The 21,742-nt window shown below is 40.3% G+C and overlaps 1 protein-coding gene across 5 annotated transcripts in view; it reads right to left on the reverse strand.

Annotated features, from left to right (window-relative positions):
• Positions 1–329: 329 nt before the first annotated feature.
• PTPRQ (protein tyrosine phosphatase, receptor type Q) overlaps positions 330–21,742 on the reverse strand; it is a 217,037-nt gene continuing 195,624 nt past the window's right edge. For all 5 annotated transcript variants that reach the window (XM_019543153.1, XM_019543150.1, XM_019543152.1 and 2 more), the window contains 7 exons: positions 20,569–20,645; positions 18,631–18,765; positions 18,392–18,517; positions 14,095–14,243; positions 11,509–11,644; positions 1,466–1,589; positions 330–1,188 (listed from right to left, as the gene is read on the reverse strand). In XM_019543153.1, the coding sequence (XP_019398698.1) occupies positions 1,151–1,188; positions 1,466–1,589; positions 11,509–11,644; positions 14,095–14,243; positions 18,392–18,517; positions 18,631–18,765; positions 20,569–20,645 (785 nt within the window). In that variant the 3' untranslated portion in view covers positions 330–1,150. The remainder of the gene's footprint in view (positions 1,189–1,465; positions 1,590–11,508; positions 11,645–14,094; positions 14,244–18,391; positions 18,518–18,630; positions 18,766–20,568; positions 20,646–21,742) is intronic.

Genomic DNA, 21,742 nt, shown 5'->3' on the forward strand with positions numbered 1-21,742 from the left:
CCCTGTGTTTCTCCTATTCTATCAGTCTATGCTTTCTTGCTCTAGTGAGAGTTTGCTTATTCTCTCATTCCCATTTCAATCTACTTTTGGTAATGCAGCCACAGGAAAGAGGGCATGCAGTTTTTTCATCAGTTTCCTCTACAACAGCAGCAAACTTATTTATTCCACTGTGGAAACAACAAAGTTTTATTTTATGTACTAGAATTATAAAATATATTACTATAGATAGCCTGGGTATTTCTTACGAAGATACCATACAACACTGTATACAGTTCATTTGAAAGAATAACATATTTTATATTACTCAACTCAATCTACCATACATTATAATATGTAATAAATTTAAAACTTTATTGTATCAGTTTTACAAAAGCAGTAGGAATGTGAGATATAATTTTTCATCACCAAGCATGTGCAACCACCAATCACATTTAGAAAAACAACTAGCTGATCACAAGTTAGCTTAAATAGCCCCAAGTGTCCCTGAAGAGCTACTGTGTGCTGTGTAAAAGCTGAATAATCCTCAGAGTGTCAGAGGGTGTCTCTTCAGCTGTTCAGGATCATGAGATGATATCCTAGCACTCATAAAACAGAAGATTCAAAACACAAGAACATACATTTAGGTAAAGATCATTGTGACAGTACTGGAAGTAATCCACAAGAATTGTCAACACCCTTGAGGACAAACTAACTCAACTGCGTCAAGGAATTGTTGCTTTTACTCAAAACCAAACACAAAGACTACAGCAAATTCACACCGAAGTATGCACACTAGGAATATGAAAATGTTACATAGCATTTGGCTCCTTTTAATTTTTTACAAGATAACTTCTCATCTTTTACAAGATAAGAAAGACAATTTGTTCAGAGCACACTTTTAATTTAAATACATACTGAATACAGTATTTATGGTATGCAACACCAGAACTGCAGCTGGTGCAAAATATTGCTGTTCTTTATTGTCTAGTTATTTGAATAAAATCGTTTACCACATTAATGAAGGCACATTGCAAGGAGAAGAATCATTTCAATATTTTTTAAAATGATGCTTTCTATTTAATTCATTGTAATAGGGGAATTTACTTTGGCCCCTGAACTTAGAAAAATACCATTTTGTTTTCCAAGACCTAATAATCTTTGTCCCAAGTATTTACATAGTCGTTTCTTCCCATTCAAGTTCCACATCACCTGCAACAGAAACAAACAATTTTTAAATGCTGCTGCTTTGTAATGAATGATACCCAATTACTGATATTAGTTAATAAATACATATTTTAAAGATTTTTCATGGGAAAACAATTTATAACTTGAGCAAAGAGTGCTACCATTATATGTTAACGGTCAGCAGAAAGCTAGAAAGTTGGGCTTATCTAAGCGCTCATCAGCAATAGTCATTAGTATAGAGAAATCAATGCACCTTCTAGGAAAAAAAAATAACTTTGGTGTGCAATCCAGATCTATTTACCTTCCATGGCATCCAAAGAGTCCATCTTTTGCAATGCTGAATAATTTACAAAACATATGGGCTGACTGCTTCCTCTGCTTGTCAATAGGTCCAAAACACACTGATGCAAAAAAATATATTGTGCCTGTAAATTGTAAAAGATAAAGGTAGCTCATATGGATTATTAGAAGAAAAATGTTTCAAATAGCTAAATAAGTTATTTTAAATAAAAACAAGCACTCAACTGTTCTCAAGATACTTTGATGTTGATGTACTATAGCAATTGATCCCAATACTTTAAAAATGAAGTCACATGTATACAACCCAACTTTAAGAATTAAAGTGAGGAAAGGTTGATTTCAAGGCATGTTAATTCTTATGTTCAGATAAATAAATACAAATTACAGTATACATTATCGAACACAACTGCACCATATTTTCCATTGTTTTATTCAGGCTGAAGAAACTAAAACACAAACACTCAATGAAAATGTCCTTTCTCCTAGTATAGTGAAAGCCAGCAGGGTGCAGTCAAATGCAAAAATTCAACTAAATCCACATACACTTGATGTATGAAGCATTGGTAACAGAAAACAAAAACTTCTAATCATAAGTGCCAGTTGAGTGCTGTTATAAAGATCTTTTAAATGAAGCTTCAGTGCACAGTTAGAGACACAAGTTAATATAATTACGTTATTGATGAACAAAAGTAATGTTAGGTAACAGCTGCTGTACGATAAAGGAAAAAACCCAAAAGAAATAATAGTATATGGAACATAACAAACCACTTCTTCACACAGGGAAAAAGAAGGGATTCAGTAAAAGCTAGAAAAGCTAAATATTCAAAAACATATTTAGTTGCAGAGAATGTCAGTAAGAAATAAAAATTGACTCTCTGAGATTTAGTGTAATCCAGTTAAAATTCTTAATAATACTTCTGTGTAATTTTTGCTTGATATTATATAGCATAATAACCAAAATCATTCAAATTATTTCTAAAACATCATCAGATTTCAAATAGGTTGAGAGGTCATCAACAGTTCTTAAGTCCCAAATAACTGCAAGATAAACTTCCACAGATAATACAGTACACAGCAGCAATGCACTCTTTTTGCAATACAGTATTAATTTAAATGCTTGTTAATGTAATAGTGTGCAATTGCTGCAAAGTAGCTCTTATAGTCTTCCTAGGAAGATGTCTTAATCTGTAACAAACTCATCATGAAGATATGAGCTTCAAAAGGCTGAAATTACTACAACATATATTGCTTAAATATTTTTTACTATAAAGATGGACCACAAAAGCTGGAAGGCCTGTTGTACCACTACAGCTGCCACTTACATACCCTGACAAATAGAATACAATCTTTCTTAACTCTTTATTTGTGAAGGAAAAAGGGAAGAAAAGCCCCTAAACATAACTGATGACATTCTTAGTTTCACTTTGAACTAGACTGTGCATGTGTACAGCTCAAAGTAGGGGGGAATGTGGGTAGCTGCAATGCCACAAGAGGAGTCTCGAGACACGTTGTGTCTCAGAGACACATAATTGGTACCTTGATTTTGCTGGTCCAGGGAGGAAGAAAGATACTTATTACAATACTTTTTGAGTACAGTTTACCATTCCCCAACCAGTGCTTTTGACTGGGACATGATGCTGTGTAACAAGGAGATTTGAGTTATGACTCCACCTACTCTGAATCACTCCCATCCCCACATTCCTCAGAAGCAGTACATCTCAAATAGCCCCTGCACTATCCTAGCACCCATAGCTCAGAGAAAGGGCCAGTGCTCTGGAGAAGGCATGCTCAGTCTTCTTCCTACTAGCCTGCACAACCCCATTAATCTTAATGTAGCCTTATCCCAGTAGTTAAGAACTTCAGCATGGTGGCCTGCAAGTTAGAGAAAGAGACTGAGTGGATTTTCTTTTCATACCAGCAAATTGCCTATTAAGAAAGACAGGCAGGGGCAGAAGCCTGTGTCCGCTCTTACCCTGGCCAGGGCCACTCCCCCCCACCGCTTTGGGCCAGGTCCAGGTCTGCTCCCCACTCCTCCCCACCGCTTTGGCCAGGTTGGGCCAGACGGGGGCAGGGCTGGTCCTCCCCTCCCCCCGGGACCATTTCCCCTCTCCCCTCCACTGCTTTGGGCCAGACCAGCCTGGGGCTGGGGCTGGGGCCGGGGCTGGGCCGTTTTCCCTCTCCCCCTAGGGCCAGAGCCAGGGCTGGTCCCCCCTCCTCTGCTGCTTCAGGCCAGGCCCGGAGCTGCACCCGCTCTCCCCCCATGCCACTTTGAGTTGGAGCTGGGGCCTTGGCCCCCCTCACCCCCACCCGCCACCACTGTTGCTTCATGCTGCGGGGGGCAAGGCCAGCTCCACTGCCACAGTCATGGTGGTGCGGCTGCCAGCTCTTGTCTGAACGCTCACCTACTCTGCGCTCACACAACCAATCAGAGTGCGAATAAAGCGTTATGAACAGACAGACTAAGGCTTTTTTAATATTAGAATATATGCTTAAAATTGCAGAAAAGGATCACTGAACAAAATTTAAGAGAAATAAACATTATAGACAATAGGCTTGCATTCAGAAGAGGTAAATTAATTGATACAACCTTGACAGTGAGACTTCTAATGGAAAAGTATAGGGAAAATAGGAAACAATTTCACTTGGTGTTTACTGACATGGAAGAAGTGCGTGACAGTGAATCAAGAGAAGTGATGTGGTGGTGCCTGAGAGAACATTTAGTATGGTCTATGTGAGTTTTCTTCAAGATGTACAGATGCTCAACAGCTTGAGTTAAAAGCACATAAAAGGAGACTTAGGATTTCCCAGTCAGCACTAGGGTCCATCCAAGGTTAGCATTAAGTCTGTTCCCTTTTGTGCTAGTTCTGGATACATTCATCAGAGACATTCAGAAGGCTGCCCCCGATACCAAAAACAGACAGGAAGTGACTTGGACAGATGGAGGCACATTTTGAAAAGACACAGTCTAGGTATCAACAGGAGAAAAGCAAAGTACAGGTCATATATATTTTCAGGTGACAGTAAAGGGCACACGCCTTCTAGAGTACTGAAGGAATTGGCCAGTGTCATAGCAGAACCACTGGCACATCTGTTTGAGAAGCTCATGGTGCTCAGGTCAGGTCCCAGAGGACTGGAAAAGGGCCAATGTGGTCCCTATTTTCAAGAAGGGGAAGAGGGAGGATCCAAGTAATTATAGGCCAGTCAATCTCACCTCCAGACTTGGAAAGGTCTTTGAAAAGATTATGAAGGATCATATTTGTGGGAGTCCAGCGGGAAAAATAATGCAGGAGGGAAACCCGCATGGATTCGTAGCAGGTAGATCGTGCCTGACCAATCTGGTTTCATTTTATGACGGGGTCACAAAACATTTAGATCCAGAAGTAGAGTTTTCTTGGATTTTAGCAAGGCCTTCAATACGGTATCTCATCTCATTCTCCTCAATAAATTAAGAGGCTGTGATACAGATGTTTACATGGTCTGGTGGGTGGCAAATTGGCTTACTGGTTGCACCCAGAGAGTGGTAGTAGATGGGTCGGTATCGACTTGGAAGGATGTAGGTAGTGAGATGTGATACTTGGACCTGTAACTCTTCAATATCTTCATCAGTGACTTGGATGTGGGTGTGAAGCGTGCTCTGTCCAAGCTTGCAGATGATACTAAATTGTGGGGTGAAGTGTGCACTCTGGAGGGTAGGGAACGACTGAAGGCAGACCTGGACAGGTTAGAAAAGTGGGCAGTACCCAATAGGATGCAGTACAATAAGGACAAGTACATCTAGGGTGCAAAAATATCCAACATGCCTACTGGCAGGGAAGTAACCCTCTCAACAGCACAGAGGCGGAAAGGAATCTCAGAGTCAGTGTGATGAAATCATCAGTAAAGCTAACCATACTTTATCATGCATCAGCAGATGCATGACAAATAGGACCAAGGAGGTGATACTTCTCCTCTATCTGGCATTGATCAGACCATAGGTGGTGTATTGCATCCAGTTTTGGGCACTGTACTTCAAAAAGGATGTTGATAAGCTCAAGGGGGTCCAGAGGAGGGCCACTTGTATGGTTAAGAGTTTACAGGACAAGCCCTATGAGGAGAGACTGAGCCTCTTCAGCCTCTGCAAGAGAAGGCTGAGAGGTGATCTTGTGGCCACCTACAAAGTCATTAGGGGGACCCAGCAAGGGATCAGAGATGCTCTGTTCACCAGAGCATCTTGGGGTAACAAGGAACAATGGTCACAACCTGATAGAGAGCAGATTTAGGCTAGAAATCAGGAAAAACTTTTTTATGGTCAGGGCGGCCAGAATTTGGAATGGGCTTCCAAGGGAGGTGGTGCTCTCCCCTACCTTGGGGGTCTTTACGAGAAGGCTGGATAGGCATCTGGCTGGGGTCATCTGACCCCAGCACTCTTTCCTGTCTAGACAGGGGGTCAGACTCAATGATTTGTTGAGGTCCCTTCCGACCCTAGCATCTATGAATCTATGAACCTATGAAACTGGCAGACTAGTACGTGATGTTTGAGGTTAGGTTTATCTGGGCTCCATTGTGCAACAAAATGGAGATGTGAGGGAGAGAAATAAATAAGGCATGGATGACATGGAGGCAAGTGAGTGGAGTGGTTTGTAATAGGTAAATGCAATTTGTATGAATAGAAAAATGTCCAGGACAGTGATCAAGCCAGTGCTGGTGTATGGATCAGACAATGAAAAAAAAACCATTTATTCACGTGAAGGTAATGAAAATTATGACATGAGAACATGAGGTGTTAAGGAAGAGACAGTGATGAATAAAATCCGGGAGAGAAAGCAAACTTGAAAAGCAGACCCCAGTTACTGGGCAACACACTTGGAAAAAGAAGAAAAAGAAATGTTTCAGAAAAGCAGTAGATCTCTTGAGTGTGTCTTGGTGAAGGTAAAGGGGGAAAAGAATAGTGATAGTATGATGGCAGCCTACTTTAGACCACCAAGTGAGGAAGAAGAGATAGATGAGGTAGTTTCCAAGGAGGTAAAAAGAGTATCTAAAATTTCTGAGATAATAGGGATTTTAACTTCACTGACATCTATTAGAGAAGAAAAACAACAACACATAATATGTCCAACACATTCTTAACATATGTAGAGGGCAAATTTCTACTTTAGAAAGTTGAGCATTTTGTTAATTGCAAATGTGAAGGTGATCAGCAACTTGGGAGGAAGTGACCATATGACATGACAGAATTCATGATTCTAGGAGCAGGCAGGAAAGTAGCTAAACAAGGCTGCCAGATTTCTCTAACTCAGAGAAAGAGTAGGTACAGTGTCATGGACAGACTAATTAAAGGATAAACAAATCCAGGAGGAGAGGCATTTCTTAAACACATGATACTGGAGGATCTACAAGTGATTCTGACACAAAAGAAAGATAAGAAGGTCCATAGGAGATGGAGATGGATGTGTTTACAGAAGAAATTCATAGCTATCTTAAAATCAAGACAGAAACATATAGGCAATGGGGGAAAGGGAAAATCACTAAGGAAATATACTAAGGAACAGCAAGAATTGTGGGGACAACATCAGGAAAGCAAAAGTGAAAAATGAGATGCAACTGGCAAGAAATGTGAAAGACAACACGAAGGAATTCTACACATGTACCAGACAGAAAAGAAAGATGAGGAAAACTGCGGGGTGACCTCTCCAAAGTGAGGGTGTGCTATTCATGAATGATACAAAGAAGGCAAAGCTACTACATTACTACTTGTCTCAGTCTTTAAAAGCAAACAAAAAACCCCCAAATGATTATTAGATCCTGGTGGATCCCCACCTCAGATCTGCCAATTTGATTCTCTTTCCTTGTTGTATATTATTTCCACTAGTTTCCACCTAACTAGTACTTTGCAATATTATTAACAAAATTAATAATTAATAAAGGGACAAAAGAGGAAGGGCTGTAAATCATGATATGTGACCATGTCAGGGAACTTTTGATAATTTTGAATTTAAGTTAGCAGAGTCTGATAAAATTCATTCTGGACCTCTGGAGAAACTAGTTGAATTTATCTTAGTTCTACTGACTGAATCATTGTCCAAGTGATTAATTCAAATCACTGATATCTGAACAATATTGTGAAGCCATTAATGACAGAGGAATTCCCACAAAACTGGAAAAGTGCCCACAGTGTCCATCTTAAAAAGGGGAACAAGTAGGACTTAGGTTCATCCTGACTTCAACACCTGGGAAATTAAAAGAGCACATTATAAAGCAGACAATTTGTAAAAACCTAGAAGTGGCAATCACTAGCAACCCCAATGGATTTTTGAAGAGCAAAACATACCAGACCAACCTGATTTTCATCTTTGACAGAGTACTAGTTTGGTGGATGAAGGGAATGCAGTGAAAATAATATACCTGGACTTCAGTAAGGTTCTTGCTGAGTCTCATGTAATACACTCAGGAGTCAACTGGAGAATGTGGACTAAAAAGAAACACCGTTTAGTGAACACAAACTTGGTTGAACAACAACAAGGATAGAGGAAATGGATCAATGTCAGATTGGCAGGATCTCTCCAGTGGGGTTCCACAAGGACCTGTTCTGGGTCTAGTGCTGTTTAGTGCAGCACCAGATGGAGAACTTGCATGGGGGAACAGAAACCTTACTGATCAAATCTTCCTACAATATAAAGCTGGGAGGGGCTGCAAATTCTTTGGAGGATAGGATTAGAATTAAAAAAGATCCTGATAAATTAGACAAATGAGATACATACAACAAATGAAATTTAGCACAGATATTACAGTGCAAAAATTCTATGAGAGACAGCTGGCTAGACAGCAGGAGTGGCAAGAAGGATCTGTGGGTTACAATGAACCATAACTGAGTATAAATCAGCAATGTGATACTGCCACAAAGGGTATATGGAGGCAGGGGTGCACATTCAGTTTGGGACTGAATTAAGAGTAGTAGGTTAAAATGGAAGGTGTCAGCTACAGTACTGCATGCAGTACTACGCACCAAATCTTAAGAAAAATGGAGAGGATCCAAAGCCAAGCAACATGGATGAGAAAGGAGCTGGAATGCAGGCCATACAAGATGAAGTTGAAAGAACTAAATACGTATACTCACAGGAAAAGGAGATTAAGGAGGGATATTAAACTGTTTGAACGGATGCCAAAAAGAAAAGGAAGAACAACTGTTTTTTCTTGAATAGAGGGCAGGACATGTGGCAATGGGTTTAAACTGTGGCAAAGCCAATTTAGATAATCCCAGGAAAAGCACCCTAACTTTATGGACAATAGAACAAGCCCTGTATGAAAGATACACAGTTTCCTTTATTGTAGGTTTTCAAAAAGAGAATGTATAAGATGTAGGATCTGGCTTGGAATCTAGAACTTGCCTAGCACATCCTGTATCACTGCAGGGATTTGGACAAGATGACTGTAACCTGGGCAATACTCCAAGAGGTACCCCCTCTCCAATTGAATGGATCAAAGCAGGTGCACAACCGCTGTGGGAGGTGTAGGGACTCTTCTCCCTATAGAGCAGAGCCAAACCACCAATGGGGACTTAACCATATACCTTTTAATGAGAGAACAGTACTAGGAACATAACTATACCAGGGGGTATAGGGGACACTACAATGCCCTGAGGGGGCAGGATTCAACAAAGGGTAGACACTTACAATCTCAGACATGTTCATCCAGCTGACAAAAGACAGGGTTAACCAAAATATAAAAGACAAATAGCAGAAGAAACAGTACTGGTTGATGAAATATAAAAGGCACAAAATACAAAACGTCAAATGACAAGGAATATTGGGCTTTGTACCTGGAGCGGGAGAAAGGGAGAAATCCCAATGGCCCCTTTCTACTGCAACAAGAATTTCTCCCTGGTAGCTCACTCACCCCAAGTCACCCCAGCTAGGACTTAAACTCTAATCTCCCACATTAGAGGCAGAAACTCTACCACACAGCCACCAGCACTCGTACTGTAGTAGGCTGCTAGGGCTCTTGACCTTCCAGGAGCCCTGGCCTTGTGTCAAGCTGCCCAGCTTCTTATTGAATCCATCTTTAGCCTGTTGAGAAGGCTAGCCTGAAGCTACCTCAGTATAAAGCACCGATAAGCCTGTAAATCACATCTTAGCCCTCATATAGACATTTGTTTTCTCCTGGAAGAGTCACTCCTCTTCTAGGAGAAACCACAAGTGTACAGATGTTCAGGCTTTATCTTTCTGAGCAAAAATGGCTGTTTCAGGAGAAAAATAATCTAAGATCACCTGGTTAAGTCACTCTTGGGAAAGAGAATATCTGTACATGCCACAGATTCTCTCAAAACAGGACACGGTTCTTTAGCATTGCTCCCTCCAGGGAGACCGTGTATCACTCGTTGGACTGTGCTGCACTAGCAGAGAGCAGAACATGTACCTTTTACAATCCCCACATTGTGCTGCAGGGAAACCCAGGCTGACCATGGGTCATTCTGGGCAACCAATCAGGGCAGCCCCCAGCGCACTGGTGTCATCTGCTGCCAGGCAGACTAAGGGAGCATGCAGGGCTGGTCCAAGGGTAATTGGCACGCTAGGTGAACTATGTACTTCAACGCCCCCACCACTTCCAATATAGAGAAAATAAGAAGTCTAGAATGAACTTTTACATGTACTTATTTGATTTTCAAAATGAACAATAAAAACATTTTTTTTATTGATTGTTTCACACTTTTCATTAACTCTAACACAATTATAACATCCAGGGCTGTTATTTAGAATGATGTTCTTGTTATTTTGTTGTACATATAATCGACCTGGAGAACAAGCCTGGAAGAATTCTCTGAGATTATTTGAATGTGCATACACAGACTCAGACAAAGTGATTCAAGCTGGTATTATATTTTCTGTAGACAAAGAGGAGTATATGTTGAACAAAGAACAGCACTGAAGAGCAACCCTTACAAAAGGCCTAAGTCTATACCTTTTGATATCTTATCCCAACCAAAAGAACCAGCCTCTTATTAATTTAATCTAACACCTGCAGTTCTTATGGGCCAACACTTAGTGGTAGCTGCTGAATTGGAGCAAAGCTTCATAAATTCCCCTCACACTACAGATTGAGATTACACATTCATGCAGATGTTATTTCACTGATGTCTCCTTTTCTATTCATGATGAAATCCTGGTTCTACTAAATTCAATCACAGTTTTGCCATTGATTGGGAGTCCAAATTTCACCCCATGACTTGTGTGGTAACACTAAGGCAACAATATGAATTGCTTACAGTTTAAGTGCCAGAAATAAGGAGCAGGAGTATGTATTATGTGACCAAACAGGTCTTCACGTAGCAGCTATTTGACTCTCTGTTTGAAAGTCTCTGAATTAGTGAAGGCTATTAAACCCCAAAGAATGAACAGAGGTAGATTCTGGGCAACGCAGTCAGACTTCCACTCCACTGGGAATTTGGAACGAACTTTAAAGTCCACAACGACTTCATTAAAAGTAGTATGTACCCAGATCTCCAAACACAGGATAGAACCAACTTACTAGCTTTTAAAACAGTTTTCTCTTTATAACTTATACCAGCCAAGTATAGGATTGCTAAATAAAAATATATCTTATATTTGAACCTCAGATAACCCTTTACAAGTCATTAGTACCTCGATAATACAAATACTTAAGTATGGGTATAACTTTACTCAAATGTAGAATTCTATTGAAGCCAGTTTAAAATAAATCAAGTAGTTATTAATATGGGTAAGCTTAAAAATAAGTTTATGTTTTTCAAAAGCTAGTAAGCCTTACTTTTGTACAGAATCTGTATGTCAGTAAGTAGCACAAAGTCAAGAAGTATGCAAACCAGTTGCGACTTTTAAAAAAATGGCTTAACATTCAGTACTAAAAATGAGCCTTTTTCAAGGTCCCGGAAGGATGGTATGGTGTTTCTGTTTCAAATGGAAACTGAAAGCAGTAGAAAATGTACAAGGCAGCCAATTCTGATGTAGGCCATTTTGGAATGCAGTGTTTGGAAAACAAAAGTCATTTTTAGGACAAGAAAAACTGAAGATATGTAAGCTTTGTATGTCTTACCAGATTCTGTACCATACACATTCTCTCACTTCTCAGCTCAGCTACAAGTCCGTAGATGTCCACAAAATCATGATCATTTATATGTTGGGTTAAATGGTCCAAGGCAATAAAAACTCCTGTTCTGCCAACTCCAGCACTGAAAGCATCGTATAAATTTTTTAAAAAAAATTATATGATAATTATTTTAATGTATAGCATTACTTCCTGAAAAAACTTGAGTTAAAAGCAAGTTTAATGTAAAAATAGATTTAAGTCAAAATGGAAGTTGTTATGCAAGCTACTTATCTCCCCTGCATCTCTAATGAATGGGATATATGGAATCTAGACCTGATAAATGGATAGATAAATAAATAAATAGATAAATGGAATCTAGACCCAAGTCTTAGCTTTGGTCTTACAAATCTAAAGCCTACTGATGAAGTACAGCTAAATCAAAACCACCCTAATTTAGCACCTCTTTGGGACAGAATGAACCCAAAAATTGCTTTGTGAATTCCCAAATTTTGCTGTCTCAAATGGAACAAAACCACAATCAAGGTTTTGCAACACTACTACTTGAATGTGTTGCTGCATTTCTATTTCAGACTAAAGAAAAGAAAAATAAAAAGCTTTTCTATATATTAAATTATTAGAAAAGAAAGCACTTCTGAAAAATGTTGGGGAGACCATTAGCCTGAAGGACTGAGTCCAAAAGACTGGTAGGTATAGATGTTCCCATTTAAAAGATTTGAAACTTAACCAGGCCACTTTAAGAAACTGCCCCATTTTATATGGAAACACTGCTAACAAATGGAAGGGAACATGATCACAGAGGCTCAGCAAATGTGAGACCACTCTAGAGAAGTTTCATGTGGTAGAGAAGACCTACTGAGTTTCATGGTTATGAGAATTAGGGCTGTGCAAAAAGGCACCGTTTCATTTCACCTTCAGTTTCAATGGTTCGAAGGAACAGCATTCCGTTTTGAACTTCCTTTCGATTTGAAACAGCTGCTCCATTCCATTGAAACTGAAAGGCTATTTCAACATTTTGCTGAGGGTGGGGCGTCAGCCCAGCTGAGTTGATTCCCCATCCCTAGCACTAGATCGGGCAGGGGGAGCAGAGAGTCGTCAGCCCAGCTGGGTTCACTCCCTCTGCCCCATGCTGTGATCGGGTGTGATCAGCCAACTTGGCTGACTCTCCACCTCTGCACCTGATCGCAGCATGGGGGGCAGAGGGGAGTGAGCCCAGCTAGGCTGACTCCACCCTCGCATCCGATGGCAGTGCAGGGGTGGGAGTGAGCCCAGTTGGGCCAACTGTCCACCTCCCTTGCTGGATTGCAGGGCTGGGGTGGGGAACTGAGCCCAGGCTTAGTTCCCTTCGCCTGCACTGTTATTGGCTTCCGGCAGCAGGAGATGGGGAGAGACCTGGTTCTCCCATCTCTTGCTGCTGGCTTCAAAACGCGAAATGTTTTGAAACTTTTGAAACATTTCAACTAGCCTCATTTTGTTTCAAGGCTTTTTCGAAGCCCTTCATTTCGATTCAATCTCACTGTTTTGAGCTCAAAATTAGCCAAAACAGTGTCAAATTGAAACAACTGGCAAAGTTGCACACAGCCCTAATGAGAATGTGTGTTGCTGTTGTAAGATCATTTTGAGGTAAGTAAAGATGAATGTCAATTGTAGAACCTGATTTTGTGGCCCTTTCTGGTCCTTTTTGCATCTTTTTTCAGTGCAGAGAGGATGAAATCTGGCCCAGCTTTCACACTGAGGACTACCCATAATATAGAGGAGTCCTCAGAAGCATAAAGCTAATGTAGCTGGCTCATATGCCAGCCTCTCTGTGGCCTTCTGTGCAGGATGTGAGAGGCAAGGAAGAGTAGTTGCAGGAATGGCAGATTTCTTAGTATTATTGATAGCGAGTGCAAGGGAAAGAAGCTCCAATGCATTATCTGTGCAAAAACTGTAAAGAAAGTAGGTCTGGAATAGAGAACCGGAGAAATCTAGTTAGCTGATACCCTTCTTTTATGTCTGCTGTGGTCCTCTGGACCACAGGAAAGAATTTAAATTCTGGTTCCCAACCTGACTAAGTACTTTGGAATGTCCCTGCTCAGTGGGGACACTGAACTGTACGTTAAATGCAGAGGCACTGAGCACCTAACTGAAGAATCAGCTTTCCCCAGATACTTTGAAGTGATAGTTTAATGGAGCAGAGTATGAAATCAATGGGAGCTATGACAGCTGAACACTTCTTATAACAAGGCCATTTATTTAGGACCCTAAATATAGATTCTCTCTCTCTTCAGGCATCCAAGTTTGAAATCTGGCACCATATATACAAACTTCTGTTTTAATTCTTCATTCTCTGCTGGCTGTGGAACTTGGTGTACCTTAAAATGTTAAGTCAATGGGCTGCTAGGCTTTTGTGGGTTGTTTTGAACTTCTAGGAAAACACTATAACTATCAATGTTGTGCTCATTCTGTGACTAAGACAGAAATCTTCAATGTTCACTGCTGTCTATTTGTTTCCTGGAGGCTAAAATGAATCTAAAATGAAGGCTACCTCATGTAAAATAATCTACTTTAAACTGATTTAATGTAAGTGCTTACCTGCAGTGAATAACCATAGGTGTATTGTCATGTGCTCGGCTTGCACGGATCAGCTTTACAAAATGGATTAATGGAGCAGTAGTTTCAGGCACCCCATGCTCAGGCCAAGAAGTAAAATTACACTGGCGTACCATCATGAAATCACCATGCTGACAAACAAATTCAATACAAAATAATACAAGATTTTATCAGAATTTTGAAATTGGTTTATAAGCATTCTGCACTGTAACACTTCATCATCTTAATAACTCTCCATAAAAAAGAAGGCTTGAAGCAAGATGATATGTGTTAAGTGTACTAGCATTTGTGAGAACTTCTCACACAAGGATTTAATGGCTGTTTGTTTCATGGAAGTTGGCACCCAGTCTGCCCATGAGGAAGTGCTAATGACCTCAGCCAGCAAGAGACTCAATAAGCCTCCACTGGATTTTACCAGCTATAAGGGACATGGGAGGGGGACCCACTTTACAGATTACAGGCTGAAACTTTTCCAGCTCTTTTAGGAGTCTAAATAGCATAGTTGGCTTACATTTATTCAGAGAAGGTGCCAGTTATACCCTTTCTGACCCTGAGCTGCTACTCTCAAGGCAGTTCCAAGTACTTGTGGTCAAAAAGCATGTATATCTGATAAATCTCCTCCTAATAGCAGTGATGATATTAAGGCATAAAAGCAGAAGGTGATACGCTGACTTTTCAACTGATTATTATGTATAGTGACAGCTTAGATCTATATTAAAATAGAGTACTGGGAGGGGGTTCTGGATGCAAAATTTGCAAATGATTTATCTTCTGTGCACAAAACTCTTTTCATGCTTGCATGGAAAAAAAAAACAAAGCAACACACTGTATCCCTTCTATTTGTGGGCAATATGTTACATTTGACTGATATCCTGATAAATAGCAAGGTACTTCATTTAGCTGGCATGATAATGCGGTTCAAGGTATTTCAGTTACCGGAAATTTAGACATTGCTTTTGTGTTCTCTGCAAGCCTCAGGGGCTTGTTATACCTTCCTCTGTGAGCCACACAAATGTTGATCAGTGTTAATGCTAGCTCAAGTTCAGCAAGAGTCTCCTCAGCCTCCCATTTCAGGCTCCCCAGGTCTCCCCTGCCCCTCGGGGTTTCCTCCCCCCTGTTTACTTGCAGCTGCCTGCTCTGTCTGTCCCAGGGGAGCAGGCAGAGAAGGATTATCTTGTCTGCCTGGCCCATGCTGCTGCCCAGCTTCTGCTATTCTCTGGTCTGAGCCTGGCCCAAAGAGCAGCAGTGTCAGTGGCAGCAGCTGGACAGGCAAGTTAACACCCTAGGACCGTGTGGGCAGCCACAAGTAAGCAGGGGTGGGAGTGGGGGGCAGTGAGCAGGATCCAGGGTGCTGCGGAGGGTGGGGTAATCGGTCCGATCTGGACTGGGGGATGGGAGTGGGGGGTTAGACGGGTGTTTATATTAAGATGTACCCTAGAGTGGTTACACCTTAGTGTAACATAAGCCTGGCAGCATGAATCAGAGATAATTCTGCCCTGGAGTGGCATAACTTTGAGCTGCCCAGCAAGTGCCTAAAACTAGTTTAAGGTGTTAATATGTGGACAATCCAGGGGTTAAGAACTCCAGGAGCCACCCAAAATTACTGTATAACAAAGCCCTTACATTGGTTAACATGTATGCATTTGTATTTTGCTAGCAAGAACAAATCAAGCCCTCCTTCTCTGTAGGCTGTCCTCTGTTCTGTTCTATCTGCAAAACAAGTTTAATTTATCTTGATATCATTTTTAAATATTCACTTTTCTGGGTCATCCATATACAGGTGTCTCTCACTTAATGCAGGTTCTGTATGTGCAAATTCTCTCTTATCCAATGACCCTTTTTATACCAAAAAATTGTTATATGCAAGGTGAATTCACTCTTATGTGATCAGTGTGGTGGAAGCCCACAGTCAAATTCTTTGTGCTGTGCATTGTGGGAGTGACGTGTACCAAAATAGTCTTGTGTGTAGATCTGTGCTCCTTGCTCATTTTCTGTGACACGTTTCCTTAGTTGCCATCCCCATTATAGCAACACTCACCACCACCCTGTGCTTGTGTGTACTGCCTGCTGTTGGTGAGTAACAAAGTTGTCTTATAGAAGTAGTAGAAATTAGGGCTGTGTGAAGCTTTGGTCCCCAGTTTGATTCAGTGGAGATTTGGCCTGATTCGGTGACCAAATCTCTGAATCCGATTGAATCAGGAGACCCTTTAATCTCTCAAAATTGAATCAAAACCCTCTGAATCAATTTGGAGAGATTTGGAAAGATTTGATGATTCAGACATAGGCACAGCTTTAAATGCTTTTTCTGCATACGTCCAGGTACCAGGTGGCTTATGAATGCTAAGATCCTAGGGTGAATGGAACGTCCCACAGGAGTGCGCGGGGGGGGGGCGTCTCCCAGAGCTTTCTGCAGCAGACCTGGAAGTAGACCAGAAGCACTTCCAGTCCACTTCTGGGTCTGCCAGGGAGCACGCAGGGAGCCCCCCTGCACCCTCCAGGCTCGGCATCTGGTGCCTCCTGGGGGGGGGCACCTGGGGTCCCCCTGCAGCTGACTGCAGAGCTAGGGAGGCACGGGGGGCATCCACCGGAATGCTCCATCTGTCCCACCATCTCAGCATTCATGAGCTGTGCCTGGTACTTCAAGATATGTAGAAAAAACTATATAAAGCTGTGTCTATGGCCAAATCACTGATTCTCTGAATCAGAATCAAGTCTTCAGATTTGGATTCAGCCAAATTGAATTGGGGACAGTAATCCAAATCAACAAATCAAATTATGGTCTCCAATTTGGGCAGAACTGAATACAGCACGTTTCGCACACCCCTAGTAGAAATGGGACTAGGGGTCAGTACAGTCGAGGTCTTGGAATGTATCCCTATTTGTTACATTGTAAAATGAGTTTCCTTTATGCAAATCTAAGTTATGCACCCTTTTCCAAAAATGCATGTATAGCATAAAGTGAGGGAAACCTGTAATGTACGCTTTTGAGCCTAAATTTTGATATGACTGCCTAATTATCATGTTTCCATTTCCACTAAGTATGCTAAAAGAACATCTTTCTATTTGGCCCCTGGCAGATGTTACAACTAAGATGCGATTAACCTGTAAATCATGCCATAAATAACAATTCTGCCACATGTGAGGATTTAGTGAGAAAAAATGTGAAATTAACCACAAAAAATATTCCACAAAAGATGTGTAACATTTTTTGTGGCTGGTTTCCATCACATCTTATATTGAACATGTGGCAGGGTAACCAGAGCTGGCTGAAAACTCCAGTGTGGTCCGGGGGCTGGGAGCAAGAATCAGCTCAGCTCAGTTGACTGTCTGCCCCAGGACCACACTGGAGTCCTGAACTGCCCCCAGCATGTTCCTGCTAAAGTTCAATAAAGCTGCAGGCACTTGACTTTCAACTGGCTCCTGGGCTCCTCCTGTACTGGCAAGTAGTGATGGTGCCATTGGGATCTGATCCCTGATCCCGAAATCACATTTCCTAGTATGCATGTGTGGCACAGAAGAAGGCATGACTGTTGGGATCAGATCCAAAACGCCATTAGGTAAGCAAGTACAAGGGGCCTTTAGAAAGATTAGGTTGTGGGGATGCAAGAGACATCTTGGACTACTCTATGTGTGTGGGATTTACTCATGAGCCTAAATGTTATTCCAACTTTAACTGGCTGTTAATTTTCTCAAAAGGGTAGGAACCACAATTACGGACTATGACAACAGATGGGTATGCCTTCCTTATCTGCTAGGCCTCCAGAGAGCCCCAGAAGACTCCCAGGTGTGTTGAGGCAAATCTCCAGGGCTGGATATGGCCAAGTCTATGGTCCAGTTCTGCTAACAGTACACTGCAAAGCAGCAAAGCACAAGAGGACCTAGTTCTTTACTTGAGAGGGATATACTCAAAGAGATTTTGATAATCCTAGAATTGTGAAGATTCTACCCATCCAGAAGACATACTGATATGTTCTTCCTAAAAAGACTAAAGGTTCAAATATCCTTGATGCCACTCCATATGATGTGGGTTACCCATCTCAGTTCTTTGTGAGAAACTGGAGGCACTTATCAAAGGTAGACCATGAAAATAGCCTAAAATCAATTACCTAAACAAAAAAAGGAAAACAATGTATTCTGAAAAACCACATTAGGACAAAATATGCAAGGTTGGGATTAAAAGAACATAAAGAGATGAATGGCATGAAACCTTAGCACTGGGATGTTCAAGGCTCATTTTTTAAAAAGAGAAATGAAAGAAAAAATTATAATTTTCCCTTACTCTTTCAATTTTTATCTCCCTGACGGTCCAGTCCCTTTGATTATCTTCCATTAGTTTAGTAATCACTATATCTCCAAACACAGTTACAGGTTTATTGTCTTCTGGCCAGTACTGATGACATCTTATCTGCAGTGAGATGATACTTCTTAGTAACAATTATCATATATAATCTTCATAGAAACATCATACATTATTTCCTGTTAATTCATGAATTAGTAGTTTATATGACAGTAACTTACCCGTCCTTTTTCAAAACACTGTGTAAGCATAACAAGTGTTTTTGCTCTAGTCTCCCACACCATTCTCCAGAAATCACCCACTGTTCCTGGCAATGGTCCTTGAGTAGCAATAAATTCATTTGGACATAAGTAGCCCTAAGATGAGAAGAGTTAATGAATTCCTATAAACAAAAAGCGTGTGCATGACTCATAATTATCCCTGTAGCTACACTGTCTGAGGCTCTGACTTTTTCATAGGTCTGGGCAGTCACTGCATAGGAGTCTTCCAATGAAAATGTAAGTGTCAGGGATTCCGGAGAAATCTCTAAATCCTCTGAGAACCCTTCTGAGTATTTTTCTTTTCTATGAAAAGAAGTAAAATTGAACTTTGTTTTATACTGAATTTTAACACAAAATTAAAACCACAAGAGCAGTTTTTAAAGCAGAAAGACTGAAGTGCACATGCCACCTGGCTGTACTACTAAGACAGCTTATGTTTGCATGTATATAAACTATAACACACAAAAATTATGCTGCAGAGCTGACAGTCCATCACACAGTTCTGGTGATTACACAAAACAATCTGTGTGGTGGTTTATAGCATCTTCAAAACTCCTCAATGGAATTATAGCCCTATAATTCACAGCTGCCTGTTATTTATTCGATATATAATATACATAACAGGTGGCAGGGGGAAACTATGTTAATCCTGCCTAGTTCAAGAGTAAAGGAGCAACTACAATTCAGGGATGCAAAGCTCTGGATTATTTCTTTCCTTTTTCCCCTTGTAGGTGAACCAGGACAAGTAAAAGCAGCATCTAATTCCAGTTTCTTATATAGTACATAGAGTATCTATCTTTATCAAACTGACTATAAAGGACAAAGTTATAGCACGCTGAAGAATCGCAGAGACCCTGAAGGAGTTCCTTTAGAAGATGTACTAGGAATGGAAGGTTTGAGAGAAAAGCTTAGGCTGAGGTTTGTCTTTATTTCTATTTTTTGAATTATAAGTAATGCCAACCCCTGGGAGGGATTATGATATGTATAGATATTTGAAGCAGGGTAGAGGGGCACACAGACACACCGCTACAGATGGGGTGGAAAAAGACACCTTGTTTTCCCCATTAACAGAGGACATAAGATCCAGCCCCTGTCATACCTCCTCAGCACCCACCAACATTAGTTTAGGGTTGTTAGAAGATACATCCCTGACTGTCATAACTGATCTATCATCCCCTTTTTTGAATACAGCTATATCTTTCTCTACAACTTCCTGTGGCAATGAGTTCCACAGGCTAAGTATATACTGCATAAAAAGAATTTCCCTATTCACTTTGTCCACTCACTTCATGATTTTATAGACTTCAATCACACCCCACCTCATGTTTTTCCTTTTCAAACTGATGAATCCTATACCTTTTTCAGTAACCTTGTCCATATTTCAATGCAAATACATTATTCAGTTATATTAAAATTACTTATGTCATAGAAAAACAACACATCTATTGTTTAGTCAAGTGGAACACTTACATTTTTTCCTCCTTGTAATTTGTATGAAAACCTCACCAAAAATATTCTAGCCATTCCTAAGTAAATATTCAATTTAATTTATTTTTAATTGGCATCTTTTGTGTATAATAACTCTAAACTACAAAATATTTCTTGACTCCGCAGTTAAAAGCAATGGGAGTTTCATAATCAACTTTAGTGGAAACCAGATTAGATAAATTAATAAGTATTATTCCGTAATAAAAATGACAAATTAAATTATAAATGAATAACCTTTAATGTCCCCCCTAACAACCACCCAAATCAATAGTAATAGAAGTGGCAGCGTGGATAACAGCTGCAGGAAGTAAAAGAAAAAATGAGAAATGTTCTTATAAAATATACAACTTTTCTTTTAAAATCACTTTTGTAAATACAAATCTGAAAAAAAGCAACAGACTTCCAACTTACAGAGACATAGCTGGCATTGATGTAATCAGATCCCGGTATACCAGCATCAGCCATCAGCTTCACTCTGTTGTTATTATCTATAGTAGAAACAAAGTCCATTTAATAATAATGGTTTGTTTGCGGGATGTATAAGATGTTGATGTAAATAAAAACTGTTACATGCATAAGAAGCTGCTGTTATGCTGAGAATTCAAGATGAATGTTAATGCTAGATGTGTTTATGTATTACATCTGCCCTGCTACTATAATACAGTTATTATCCCTCACAGGAACTATTTAACCATCCTATTTTACTGGATAGTCATTCTTCCCCATCCTTCTTCTATTGGATTGCAATACATTTACTCACACATTCTTTTTAATTAATGTCCAAGACCCCAACGCTGAAATCTAATGTGCGCAGGCAGATCTCTCATGACTGCAGCCAAAGGCACACTGTTAATGAGGTGCTACACAAGCATGGGGGACTTCCATGTGGATCAGACTGTACAACTGGGAGACTAAATTATCATTGGTTTGGTTGGTTATAATTTCAGTTATTGAGCCAAATTCTCAGGTTTTTACTGCACTTTAACTTCATACAAATGATTACTACATGGATGTTTGCACAAGTTAGGTCTGAAAACTAAATCCAAAAAGGCTTTTAGATGCCTAACTCCTATTTAGGCACTTAAATTCCAGTTTAAATCAACTGGAGCTCTGGTATGAGGTAAAAACTGAGTAAGGACTTCAGAATTTGACCCACTCTGAGCATACTAAAGTGATGAAGCGTAGGAAGGATGTCATGCACGAATAAGATTTGAAATTAGTAAACACTGAACTCCATAGCCCAAATCCTAATTTTTTTTCTGAAAACAAATAGAAGAGAAAGATTTGTAAATCTTTAGGCTTATACAATGCCCATCTGATGGTATTTGGCTGGGTGTCACAAATATTAGATTTAGCTATTATAAATTAGCATTCAGAATATGTGTTGAACCAGGCAGCAGTTAATAGGAACAGCTGTTCTGAAAAGTTAATAGCACAGAAGGTAGCTATATTAACAGAAGAATGCCATGCCCCCCATCTCACATCACAGTTAATGCTTAAAATAATAATGGTATTTCTTGTCTTATTAACTGAAAAATGAAGCAGTGTTGAATACAGAAAGATAGAGTCCTGTCTCTTGTGATAA

The sequence above is a fragment of the Crocodylus porosus genome, unplaced genomic scaffold (genome assembly GCF_001723895.1).
Source record: "Crocodylus porosus isolate Cpor-Errol unplaced genomic scaffold, CroPor_comp1, whole genome shotgun sequence".
Taxonomy (NCBI): Eukaryota; Metazoa; Chordata; order Crocodylia; family Crocodylidae; genus Crocodylus; species Crocodylus porosus.